We start from the raw sequence: 13809 nt of genomic DNA on the forward strand, positions 1-13809 counted from the left end.
AGGAGACAGATCCACGCTGAGGATCTGACACGCTGGCAGGGGCAGCCCTGATTCATCGGCTGTTCGCTGCCGTGGTGGACGCGCTCGGAACCAGAAGCCTGATGTTTAAATATCCCACCACTGACATCCTGTCTACATCTGTCATGGCTCGCTACGTCAGATGAAATAAGGATTTGGGGGTAATTCCAACAGAAGGTGCGCACAGGGGCCAGCTAATGAGGTTCAGCCTCACTTCTCTAACGCTCACGGCTCGGTGTAACATGCTGCCCCGCTCGGGCCGACTGCCGCACTCCTCTATTTACGAGGGCAACTGACTTGCGCCACACGTTTGTGCGACACTTCAGAAGCGTGAAACGTTAGAAATTCTAGAGTATAGTTAAACTTGACTGCAATTCCAGGGCTAAAATACCTTAGCTTCTGGAAGTACAGATCAGACTCTTCACCTCTCCAGCGTCCCAGGCTACATACAGGTTTCTGTGCTCACAGCAGCGAGTGTGCACATCAGGTAACATAACAGTAATGCTCTGACATCAGCAACGAGCCAGACTTCTCACTGGAGTCCAAGAGTCCTGCGAAAAATCTCAGTCCAACATGTAACTATTCGATTTTTAGTACACATCATGTCACAGAGTTAGTGTTTTCCTTACAAATATATGGCACTAAGTGTAAAACTTTATGACTTATTCCAAACAGTGTACCATACTTCACAGCAAAGCTTTAAAAGGAATCCTCTAACTCCCACTTCTTCTAAATATACAGCTGGTGGGAGGCCAGGGTGTCCATGAATGGTCGCACAAGGTTGTCTGTCGAGAAGTAGAAGACCAAACCAAAGGTGATGGAGATGGGAAGAGCAGGCAGTGCTTTCTTAAAAACAGCCAGTAATAAAAGAGTTAGGCATAAACCCTGCCGGAGAGAATAAAAAACACAAGGCGATATATCAAGTAGCCAGAAAGGTATCTGTCATCAACAAGCAAATACACAAGCAGTAAGCTATACGCAGCGTACAGCAATCGAAGCCTGCCTGAGCTACCAGTGGCACAAGGTGTGCTTGCCCAGAGCTTCAGCTTTCACACAAGTTGCCCAGGTATTTCCTTCAGCAATCTTCTCAGCTCTCTGCTGAGCTAGGGGTATAAACAGCTAATGCTGACACACAGCTGACCCCGAGAGGTTCATTTCTTTACAGATTATTTTACATTTTGTTCTACGCCATTACGTATGAAGTAGTGATCCAGAAGATGAAAGCACTTAAATCCTGGTGAACTACACAGATAAGGAGTTTCAGGGAAGGACTCTAAAACACAGCAGCATGTACTGCTAACATCTTCCCAGTTTTCAAGGTCTCTCAGGATAAAAAAGAAAAGAAAAAATATCCACTGCTATTCTTTTTAATGGATTGCTTACTAGGATATGTGAATTCTGGCTTTCTCTGAATAGTAAGGCCAAGATCTGCTTTTCGGAGCACTTGTGAAAGCTTTGGTACAGTTTGGGTAGACAGTATGACTAAGTGCATTTAGACATGGATTCCTTCTCTCATTGGAGCCCTTTTTAATTCTTCCATGTTGACAAACCTCCAAAGACACCAGGCTCCAAAATATATCCACTACTTAAAGATCACCGGACAAGATTTTTTCAATTTCTTTTTTAAAAAAAATAAAATCAGTGTTTCTAGACTGCAAGTTGGATTACAATCCAGCTGAGCATGTAGCTCGGTTCTTACACTTTCAGGGACCGTATCTGGCCTATGCTTGCTCTTTAGCTCATATCTATATTTAAAGATGTGCTCACTGCTGGGACATTTTGGGGAACCAGAAAGCCACATAGCAACAGGATTATGAAACCACAAAAGGAGACATTTTAACAGCACCACAGAAGACATAGAATGGGGCATTTGGCCTCACGGACAGATGAGAGAACATCTGCCCCAGTGAAAGGACCCTGTACTGGACCCCAGGGTATGGAGCTGGGTGATCCTATAAGCTCCTTTGACCTGTGAGGTAGGAAAGCTACACTCAACAAACTTCAAAGTTCACTCATTTCTAGTTCTTGTGCTTTTTAATCTGCAATCTTCATGAGTCAAAGTAATTGCCTTTTACTACTCTTGGGATCTAAATGGGGAAAAGGAGGCCCAAGAAGGACACAGTAATTCATTTTCTTTTACCTCCTAAAAATCCTGCTGTTGCCCTTCTGGTTAGTTTCCATGAGGACGCTGATGTAAACAGCAAGTTCCTAGTAATTATTTTCTACCTAGGTGAAAGCTCAACAGTGTGTGGTCATTAGACCTGGCAGGACCAAGTCCTTTAGCAGTTACAGTATGGTCATTATCTGCTTTTACTGATAATTTACATGGATTTTTAAGTCTCCTTCCTGTTTCTTTCAGCTTGAACACCAGCACAAATAGGTCTTCATCCTCTTATCTAGCAGTTCTCCTTAGCATAAGGGAGTTAACCTTTTTAACTGCACTTGCTAATCAATGTGGAGTTCATAATATTGACTCTCAAGGCCAATGGAAGTCTCCAGTCTTTTAACACTGAAGCAAACACACGTAACAGTTCAGCTGTAACTGTTCTCCCTGGGGCTGTTTCACCCCCACCATCTCAGCTTCAGTGGCTGTTTAAAGCCTGCCTTTATAGGCACCCAGAGCACGAGTGGTTTCTCTTAAATACCCAGCATGTACCTGCAGTGATTTTGGGCTGCTGGTACTTCTGGCAACGCTGCTGTGCTAAACAGGGTTCTTAAAAGCTTGCTCACTTACTATGAGAATGGCTACAAAGCAGGCCAGCGTAGTATTCCAGTCTCCACTAGCTGTAGCAGCTGCTTTCCCAACAAGCACACTATAAAATATGAAGTCTCCAAGGCCCAGCTTCACACCCCCTGAAAAAAGCAGAAAAAGAAAACAAGAGTTAATTCTGCTCCTTCTGTTTTACTTCCTCCTGAACAAATTCTTGTCCTCTGGGGAACAGTCAGAGGTCTCTGGTGTTGGCTACCAACCTGGACCCTCAGCGTCCCACACATCACTGAGGAGGCTGAGACTTCCAGCCCCTGCCCACAGCTGGTTTTACTCAGCCTCATTCTCTAAGGAACTTCCCTGGGCTGCTTTACAGAGGTACCAGCTGAGGAAGCGTGAGGATGGAGAGGGATGGGAGGCAAGGGGAAGAAGGAACTGCTTAAATTGTCTGCGTAGCCAAGAGATGTCCCTGGAACCACAATCCCAGAACAGATTCTGCAGCAGCAAGAAGTAACAAACTCAAGTCTTTGTAGCTCAGCAAGTCCCAGCTCTTCAAATTAACTGTGATTACACAAAACTGGGTAACAGAGTGTTAACCACAATGAGCAAAAACATCAGGCTCTGACCAACTCCACTGAAAACAAGATCCCCTTACTTTCCTCCTCCTCAAGCTCTAAAGAAGTGATGGGGCGGGTTTGAACAGGACTCCTTGTCTCCAGCATCTGAGATTCTGCATTTGAAAGGCTTCTGTGGTTCTCTCTCCCATCCTCAGCTTGGTTCCACAAAAAGAGGCCAAGAGCATCAGACAAAAAAAAAGAAACACAAGAGGTGTCTACAGTTAAAACTTGTTTTAACACATGAAATGAAATCCGCACTTCCATGAGGATTCTCTGGAATGGGTAAGTCCTTTGTTTCTTGTGATCATCAGGACCAGTTCAAGCAGAAACATTTACTGTCTTTGAGGAAAACACCTGGTGTTGTTCTTTGAAACAGTCAGAAGGGTACAAGGGTACACATTCACAGCTGCTTTGGCAGCTACCCAGGGGTTCAATGGCTTTAACAGCTAAGCATTGCTCTGCATAGGCTAGAATGACAAGTAAAACCAAGTAAAGTTAATGTGAGTTCCCACAGTGTTACATCTTTGGGGTGGAGGTGCTCAGGTATTCCCTAACTGGTCGTATGACAAAAAAGGGTGACTAAGAGAACTTCCATTTATGAGAACAGTTCTGCCCTGAATCACATTGACATTGGAGCTGGATAGCCACACGTAGAAAGCAGACACAATTCCTTGTTCAGAGATCTAAATTTTCCCCCCCACACCTGTTAAACATATCTAACAGAGCCCTTGGTAGTGCTTTTGGAAGCAGCCAGTCTGTGATATATTACCCTATCTGACGGTTGCTATTTTTGAGAAGCACTTGTACAAACTTCCCAGTCCACGTCAGTCTGACAGGATGCTGCTGCCGCAGATGCAAGCAGACTGACCTGGGACACACAGAGCTTCCACAGACGCCTTCTGTACACCTCAGCATATCGTTTGTACCTGCTCTGTGCCCAGTTTCAAAGCAGGATCGTGACCCTGTGGTTTGTTAGTATGTCAGCTGCTTTATCCTGAAATAAGCAGCATGTTCGGTTATCAAACCTTTGCATCTATTTATTGCTTTACCATAAAAAGGGACTGCCATTGCTAAAGCGCATGCAACCACTTGGGAAATCCTCTGAACACCACAAGTCTCAGATTTTATTCAGTCACCTTAAAACTGCAGTTTAGCTTGTATTTCAAGAAGATAAAAGCAAAGGCACACAAATTACCACAGAACCAGCTAGAATGTAAACCTGTAACACATCAGCTGCTGTTGGGTAACTGCCCAAACATAAGCCTTTACCCAAAGTTAAATATGAAGATGTTAATTTTCTTTGGCAGATAAGCCATACTGCACTTACAGCAAGGTAAAAGCAAGCCTGCTGCATGGCAGTGGCCTGCATGCAATATATTTAAATTCACCAGCTCCTCAGCATCATATTTATGAGCCTATATTGTCATATACCATCCTCAGCTAGTAAAAGCATAGCCCCCCACTAGCCCACTTTCAGCCTGGACTTCAGTACATCTGAAGATGTGTGTGGAACAACACTTTTGTTTGGGTTTTTGTTTGCTTTTTCTTTAAATGAAAGCAGCCTGAATGCTGGAGCTTCCTACATCATCTGATGATCTTTGCTGCCAGTTACAGCAGGATACATCACCAAGTTCTGCAAGTAACGTAACAACACTGGATGGAAATGCATCTGACGGGATTCAGGGGCTTACACTGACTTGCAGTCTCAAACATACACATTATTTTCATGGGACAGTGCTCTGTATAGAAGAGTGACATGCAAACAAACCTGCGTCCCATGTCTGCTGATTTGGTCCTCTTGCTCCTGTGTCTGGCTTTGCCATTCCAACTGACCACATCATAGCAGCTGGAAGAATGAGAGAAAGTAATCAGCTGCGTAAAACATCAGTCACTATACCTCAGAGGAGCTAGGTATTTAGCTGTCCCTAAAAGTACAAACCCTTGCCCCTGTAAACACTTTTAAAACGCTCACTCTTAGTTGGTTTCCCTAAGCATTTAAAAGTCAAGTTGAGAGAAAATGAAGGCAGAGACCCCACCTCAAATATCGCGTCCAGTTCTGGTGTCCTCGCCACAAGAAGGATGTGGATCTGTTGGAACAAGTTCAGAGGAGGCCACAAGGATGATCCAGGGGCTGGAGCACCTCTGCTACAAGGACAGGCTGAGAGAGATGGGACTGTTCAGCCTGGAGAAGAGAAGATTCCAGGGGGACCTAACAGCTGCCTTCCAATACCTGAAAAGAACCTACAGAAAGGCTGGAGAGGGACTTTTTACAAGAGTGTCCAGCGATAGGACAAGGGGAAATGGATTTAAATTGAAGGAGAACAGGTTTAGATTGGCTCTTAGAAGAAATTCTTCACTACGAGGGTGGCAAGACTCTGGAATAGATTTCCTGGAGAGGTTGTGGATGACCCCTCCCTGGAGATGTTCAAGGCCAGGTTGCACAGAGCCTTGAGTAGCCTGATCTAGTTAAGGACATGTCTGCCCATGGCAGGGAGGTTGGATTAGATGATCTTTAAGGTCCCTTCCAACCTAAGACATCCTATGATTCTATGATTCAGTTTTTAAGAAAGTCCCAGAGCACAAATACCTGAGAGTCAGTACAGTCTTCTCTGTAGACTAAAGAATGCAAAAATTGAGAACTAGGGTCCTCATCCCCTTTGTTTGCTTCCTGTTTTCTGGCTCTTCTCTTCAAAGAAAACAATTGCCCAGGAAATGATGGTGGTACAAAAGGTAACCAGAGGTTAACTTACACAGCTTAGGCCTCATGCTCTGCTCAAGATAAAGCACACAAACGAGGGATATGCAGGAGTTGTGAGAGTGCTAGTTGTCTCTCTGCTTATTTGTTTTGATTCTTTTCTGACAAAACACTGGCTATTTCTGTTTCGGTTCCAAGAATAAGTGAAGGATGTTTGGGGGTTTATTCTTGAGATGGATCCCTAAATTAAAAAGGAATATAACCCATTCTGAGATCAGTGGAAGGCAACTCAAATTAGCTGTTTATTTAAGTGTGCATTAGTCTTCCTGTTTTTATAGAAGCTAAACTGAGTAAAATAAGCCAAGGCAAACACGGTGCCTGCTTTTCCACTACAAGCTCAGCCAAAATGATGGTTTTGGATCTAGAGGGAGCCACAGAATGTGGTCTTGCAATGGAGACACTGACGTTCTGCACAAGAACTTTTTGTTCAGTATTTATTATTAATTGAATTGCGTTGTCCTTCACAGAAACTCTTGTTCGTTAACTAAAACGTTGAGAGACTTCATCTAGATTGTCTCTGGTCAGTGTAAAAGAGTCTCCAGTAAAAGGGAGGTCAGCTAACATCAACAGAAGCTCTGCTTGGAACATAGAGAAAAAATTATATAACACTGAATACTTGGAGCGGGGGAGAATCAAGCAGGTTTTAGGCATCCTCTCAACACCCAACATTTGGCAATACTCATTCATCTTACAAATGACGTAATGAAGAAGTCACTCAGCTCCACAAAGCACTTGAATCCAGCACGTCCTGTGAGCACAGAGTCACCTGCCTCCCAACTATCTTAACCTTAAGCATATATATACCCTTGTGGATAAGGACACCAGGCATCGTCATAGTTAAACAGCCCAAGGAGGACACAACTGATTTGGTTTGCAGAGCAAGACTTGGAAAGAGCCCTCTACACAGTGAGCAGCCACACTATGAACAATAAAGCAAATATACTCTAAGCACTGCCGGCTGTACAGTGCACAGAGCAAGAGGGGCCTACAGGAAGAACAGCACACGTTTCAAGTGTGTTTGTAAGGCATATGCACGGGGAGTAAGCGTATTGAGTGAGCATCATCTAATCACAGAGCTTTGCAAACACTGCTGTCCATCTAACACAGATTTTTCTAGGCAGAACAAAGGGGCACTTTCTGCATTATATTCACAAAAGGATAAATTACTTTTGAACGTTTCAGCTTTACAAGGCAAACGTGGGTTTCCTTTGGCTCATTAGAGTTGGCACCGTTGTAACTGATAAAAAAAGGCCTCCTACAAATGGTCTGTTCCAGAACATAAATGTGCACCAATCTTAGGGAGGGGAAGTAACTTAAAATAGGGCTCTTTGGTTTGACACAGAAATAGGTTGCAAGCTTAATCTGGCTAAAAACATTAACATTCTAATTTTACTCACAGGAATATATTAATGCAGGGAAAATGGGCTCATTTCTCTCCTGTGCAGTTTCTACCAGCATCCTCAGTGGCCCCTTGGGGCAGAGAACAGCCATCAGATCTGCAGAGAGAAAAAGAGCCAGACAATTTCATCCCAAAACTATCACACATATTTTACATTCTTCATCCTTAAAAAGCTATTCTCCCCTCAAAGTTACATCTATCGATATTAACTGGATGATTTCCTGAATGGCAGTTTCTGCCACTTTGCATAACTCTAGCTGTTCTAGTCCCTGAAGATGTTGTTCATTTAAAATACCATCCCCAAGCCTTAAGGTAATAATAGTTTTCACTGTGCTCATTCTACAAAAAGTCTCTTGAGAAAACCATGTTATTTCTTTGAAAGCAAATGACAGCATTACACTGAGGTGTTAAAATTTAATTAAAGGAGGATGACACTTTGTTCACATGCACACTGACTTTGTGTTTCACGTGAATGAAGGTCTTTGGTCCAGATCCTCTTTGCCTACTCTCTCCTCTCCATCAGAGCTCCTCACCAATCTGAATGTTACCTCCCAGCTACCACTTGTTCTGCAGGTTCTCGTGAAACTTGTAACTCATACCAAAAGCCATGATCTCCTGATAACCATAAACAAAACCTGCAAGACCATCAGGTTGCTATTGATAAACATCCAGCCACCCTTGCCCGTGCAGTCAGATGCAGTTCAGTATTTCCCTGACTCGTGTTCCACTTTGAAAGGCACGGTAGGAGTACAGTACTTAAACAACTTAGCAAGAGACGAGACAGGGAATCAACTTGGTTGCCCATCTGCCTCCTTCTAAAGCTGTTTGTTAGCCCCATGAAGTTGTTTTCTGAATGACATACACAGTCCTGAGATTGCCTCAGGGTAACCTCTCCATGAGCCACACCTTGAGAGTCACAACCTAGGCTTACCATAGATGGAGATTGCACCTAGAATCACCCATGCTGACCACTCAGGTAGATATTTGATGAAAACCAGTGCCATTAGAGCACTGATCATTATGAGATATGCTTGCTGGAGCTGCAAGGGTCCTTTCCAGTGGATGCAAATCATTCCAACAGCTCCAAAATTCCAGATGACTAAGAACAGAGTGGGGTAATCCATGGCCACATTATATGTCTTCAGTACTTCACTGGAATACAACACGAAAATTGAGCTCAGCAGTAAAAGCAACTGACATGCAAAGCGTCCTACTAGCTGTAGTTAAACAAAGAAACCTCCTACTACACCACGGAGGAAGCAGAACAGAAGCAGATCTCGTCGCAGAAGAGGAACCTGCCCTGCAGCCAGTGGCTGCCCATAGCTCTGTTCCTCCTGCAGGAGGTGGCCGTGCTGTGTGTGCAGCCACCACACTGCCTTAGTGCTGAGGTCAACTGCGATTCCAAGGGTTTGAGCAGGCGGGATTTCAAGTCTTAACACAGGCCTGCAGCTGCATGACTGTCTGCAGCAAAGAAGTCATGTAAGAGTCATCCCACCAGGTGGATGATGCTCACACTTAAAAGTCTTAACAAGCGTCACCCACAAGTTAAAAAGCCTGGTTCTACCTGAGCTGGGAGCTAAGGGAACAAGCCTGAGAAAAAGGCAAGACAGATCAGAGAACCAACTCAGCACATGAAGTTTGCTTCTATTTGCTACCCAAGGGGTAATTCAGGGCCTCTGTATCACAAGGTTCAGCCTGTTCATTTCATGCTCACAGTATCACTTCCCAGTGATTACTTCTGTAGAGTAGGCACTGTAAAATCAGGCATAAAATCGGGACCTCATTTTCTTTCTTTTTTTTTTTTTTTTAAAAAAAAAAGCTATCTGATTCTAACAATTCTTAAGCTTCCATTTGGAATAGGGGATACATTCCTTTCCTTGTTCAAGCTGGGGATCTTCTGCAGAGAGGTGTGGGAGCCCTGAACTGCCAGGTTAACCTGCACTTACCCGAGATATATGTAGGTAAAGAGGAAGAGCAGCATCAAAGAGGACAGGATCAGCCAGCCATGGATGAACTATCAAGGGCAAGAAGAGACAGTGATTGAAGGGGCCATTCCCCCTTAAGCAGGTCGCAATGCTGCGTGCACTGTTGACAAAGAGCTTCCTTTTGCCAAAAAGTTTCCTCCTGCGCTCCTTCTCCAGTTTCCACAGACCCTGCCTTCCCCACTGCCAGTGAGGGAGGAGGGACAGCCAATTGCTCCCAGTTCTCCCGTTTTGTATTCTACCTCTCGGTGTTTTTGTTGGTTTGGTAGGTTTTTCTTAGTCTCTTTCCTATCCATTTCTATGGATTTCCCATCCATACCAGCTCCTAGCTTAGAGAGGTAAGTACATTCTCTCTGCTTGACAGGGAGGAGGAGGGGTTTGCTCAAGGCTGTACAATAAATCCTTCTCAGGGCCAAGTTTAAAAAGCAGCAATGGCCAGTGCTCAAATGCTGGGCTGGTACCACATATAACAACTCCCTGGGCACCACAAAACCTGAATGTGCCTTGCCCTCCAAGCCTTGTCCCCTTCCATCAGAGCCTTCACAGGCAGGAAGAACAGCCGTTCCCACAAAGGTTGCCTGAACCTTTTTAAGAGATGGCATTCGCAGTAAGTGATACAACTTAATCCAAAAGCACAAACGGCAAAACTTTTTGAACAGATGGAGAAGACTCAGACCTGACTAACACAAAGTAGCAGGCCTTATTTTCAAAAGCCTACCATTAATGACAAAACACCAGCAAAGCATGTCCAGGGGCACAGCTTTAGCACCACTGACAAAGGCTTCTGCACAACATGATTCTTGCTGTGAGATGTGGACTAGCAAGTGCTGTGCCTGCATTTCTCAATGACATGCAAGCCCTCCTTGAACTCAAGTTCACAGCATATAGGTGGAAAAGGTTCTGGCATCAATGGTTTACCTTGTAGCAGCGATATTTATAGAGAAAAACTAGGAACACGGTCATTACAACGATGACGCTGATCATTATGATAGTGTTCAACACCGAGTTCAAGAGACGCTGGCCCACAGATGGGGTATCCTCAGTGAAAGGGGTGTAGATCCTAGAGGATAAAGCAAAAGCCATATCAAGTATATATACTCTCTTCTAACTAACCGCCTCAAGATAAAACCAGACCTTTCTGTGTGTGGGAAAGAAAGGGACGTATGACTGCCAAGGACAGCAAATATGAGATGTGGCCTCTGAAGGGGCTGCGTTTCAGTTAATCATCAACTAAAGCTTAGTGCTCTCTATCAAAAGCACATTGCTACAGAGAAGCTGTGGCTGCAGAACTCTAAACAAAAAGCCTGAAGAGTATAAACAACTTCATTTAAGTTCAGTAATTTCTCTCCAGGCTTACATCCCAGGTGCTGTCCCAAGAATGGGGGACCATTTCTTCCCACACTTGATAAGAAAGTCTTGGACTCTTTTATCCCTTCTCATCACCCGGCACACACCCCACCCCCAATTTTTTTTCCTTTGGTGAATTCAAGGGACCACAGTCCCCATCTCTCCACCCAGTGTGGTAAGACCAGTCAGAGCCCCAGGAGCATGCTTGGGCCCAGTCAACAAGTGCTGGGTGGAATCCCATATCTACCACAAGGCTTTAGGAACCAGAAATGTCATCAGGAAATGAGACACTCATCCAAATGAACATGCTATTTCCTGATTTCCGCCAGCTAGTGAATGAACAGACTAGGAGTTCAGCCTTTTATGCTGCAGTATGAAGCAACTTCATTATTACACTGCTCACAGGCTTCATTTAGGGCACCCTAATGACAGTGCTAATGAATCAGTGTAACACAGGTATGGAAAAAAACTTACACAGATGAACGCAGCATACTCTAGTAAGTTCTTTGTACGTTTACACAGCCAGCTTCAGCTGCGTAAAGGTTCTCCCAACCTGCCAAGGAAGCACTCTGTGTACGCAGACACGTGTGCATGTAACGTGTGTGTAAAGGTAGGGATCCCGTGTACTCAGAGGCTGTTTTGAAGACCCCACTTACAGCTGCCCGTTTTTCTCCGTATAGAAGCGCACTGACTTTATGGTGGCGACGACAACAATCATACAAAGGGTGACAGGCACAAAGAGCATGATTACATGCTTTGCTCCATATTTCAGAGTCAGTTCCTCCTCTTCATTTTCCATAGTGCTCTCTCTCACTGGAACACCCGAGTCAGATGTTTCCCCATCAGCAGCGTTGTTAGGGCTACGGCTGCTACCCGTTCGCCTCTTCTGAAAAGAAATATTAGCAAATACATATGACGCTTCTTTTCTTTGTGTTTGAAGCTTTATTCCATCATATTTCATGAGGCCGCTTTAGGCCACCACAGCATCCCCAACTTGTTCCTGACAGAAAGGTACAAACTGAACAATACAGTTAAAAATTCCATTGCAAAGAGGCTGCAATGGAGTTTTTAAACCAAAGCCATGCCTATCTAAGGACCATTTCAAGTGCAAATATACAGATTGACACATGCACATGAAAGGCAAGATGCCCAGAACTGAGACAGAAGAAACATCATATGGAGTGGCAGAAGACTGACCAGTTCCTATGCACCGCAGCAATGCTGTACTTGCTTTACTCTGCTGCTTTGCTGGCAGCAGGACCAGGCTCAGTTCTAGTATTTGCTGGATTTGACTAGAGCAGACAAAGTGTTTCTGGCAAAACAAGAAGGCCAAAAAGGATATCCTGCAAGAGTCACATATGCATCAGGTCCTGATTAAAAGCCTGTATCTTCACCAAAAGGAAGGAAAAGGGAGGAGTGTATATATGGAGATAAAAATGGGGAAATAGTCACAGTGAAAAAAACGGGAACAGGCACTGCTGGCTGAGAGAGACACCAGAGAAACAACACTGGCCAAAGCCGATCCTAGAAGCCAGTCTGCTGGGAGGGATGGAGGGGTAGCAGAACCACAAGTATCATCACACCTCGTTTCTTCACTCTGGGGGAAGGACATGCACCTACCCTGTGTGCCTGCGCTTCCCCTGCTTCTGAGGCTTGCAGGCCATCCTGGTAGGAGGGTACTGGCGGGCTCTCCGCAGACATCAGGGATGTTCTCTCATTGCAGGGCTCCTCCTCACTGTCCGAGTTGTTCATGAATGTGATCATTGTCGCTTTCTTAGGGAGCCCTCAGGAAGGGTACAGCCAAGCACTACCCGAGGCTGAGGGGACAAGCAGAGCAGAAGGAGAGAGAAACAGTGAGTGCCACAGTGCAAACAACTGGAAGTCTGAAGAGGAGGCACAATTTCAGCTGAGAGGCTGCAGCACGGTGTGTAACTCCATCTCCTCTGAAGAGCTGATTTAGCCTGCTGCCACCCCAGACATGACAATCCCTTCAGTTAAAGTCACTGCGACTTTCGCCATCAAGGAGAACAACAAAAATGCAGCACTGAAGCAATTTAATAGTTTTTCTTTGCCACAGCTATCACAGTTGATGCCTCTATTTTCCCTCTCCCGTTAGTTTGACTTTCACAAAGGAGGTTTCTTGACACCTGGTGTTTGTTTTACATGGGCCAAACTGAGCTTCACCTCAAATGCTGGCTGTCTGCTAGAAAGCTAAGAGAGCTCAGCTCTTACACAACACTCCTCCAAGCACCAGAAGGTAGCACAAGTTTCCTAGTAACCCAGGGCCTCAGCTTTACATAAGCCACTAACCAGGAGTTACATGCTGTCTTCCCTGTTACGACTGTTTAATAACCAGATTAATTTTATAAGCAGTTCTTCTCTTTGCCTGTGGACAAGGAGAGGTTTGTGCAGAAAGGTAAAGACTTGTCTCCTTAGGTGAGCCACTTTTTTTTTTCCCCCCTCCTTATGTTGCCTTACGATTAAACGCAAAACCACTTGGACGGGCAAAAACTGGAGTATAAAAGAAAGGTTTGGCCTCTTTCCACCTGCTGCTGTGCTGAAAAGCAAGTAAAGCAGTGGCACAGTGCAGAGAGGAAAGGACCAGAGAAAGGAGGTACTGCCCTGGATAGCGTAGAAAAGCCTTAAAGCCAAGATTTCAGGAAGCTCTAAAAGCAGGTAATAGGAAAATTCCTTTTAGCATTTATTAAGTCAGCTTAACAAAGCAACTGGAGTAAATAAAGGTAATTCAGTCGCCTCCTGGTTCCCATGAGCAAAACCAGATCTCTAATGCATTGTAACGCTCTAGTGTCTACAAGAACATTTCTCCTCTGCAGTGTTTTACCCAAGCCCGAGTGTCTTCGAAAATATATCCAAGTCAGAAGAGGAAGCTGAAGAAGCCACGTGACTTGGACACGTTCACTTAAATCTGAATCATGCATTCGCAGTCCAACCAGCACAGCATGCTGTCTACCAGCTGGCTGGAG

At 44.7% G+C, this 13809-nt stretch overlaps 1 protein-coding gene across 1 annotated transcript; it reads right to left on the reverse strand.

Moving 5' to 3' along the window:
• Positions 1 to 661: 661 nt before the first annotated feature.
• Positions 662 to 12644, reverse strand: PSEN2 (presenilin 2). Its single transcript, XM_009866944.1, has 10 exons — positions 12446 to 12644; positions 11482 to 11711; positions 10397 to 10538; positions 9443 to 9510; positions 8428 to 8648; positions 7495 to 7593; positions 5111 to 5188; positions 3381 to 3497; positions 2753 to 2871; positions 662 to 903 (listed from the first exon to the last, which is right to left on the reverse strand). The coding sequence occupies exons 1-10, from the start codon at positions 12587 to 12589 to the stop codon at positions 748 to 750; spliced, it is 1374 nt and encodes a 457-aa protein (XP_009865246.1). The 5' UTR covers positions 12590 to 12644; the 3' UTR covers positions 662 to 747.
• Positions 12645 to 13809: the final 1165 nt, after the last annotated feature.

The sequence above is a fragment of the Apaloderma vittatum genome, unplaced genomic scaffold (genome assembly GCF_000703405.1).
Source record: "Apaloderma vittatum isolate BGI_N311 unplaced genomic scaffold, ASM70340v1 scaffold44683, whole genome shotgun sequence".
Lineage (NCBI taxonomy): Eukaryota > Metazoa > Chordata > Aves > Trogoniformes > Trogonidae > Apaloderma > Apaloderma vittatum.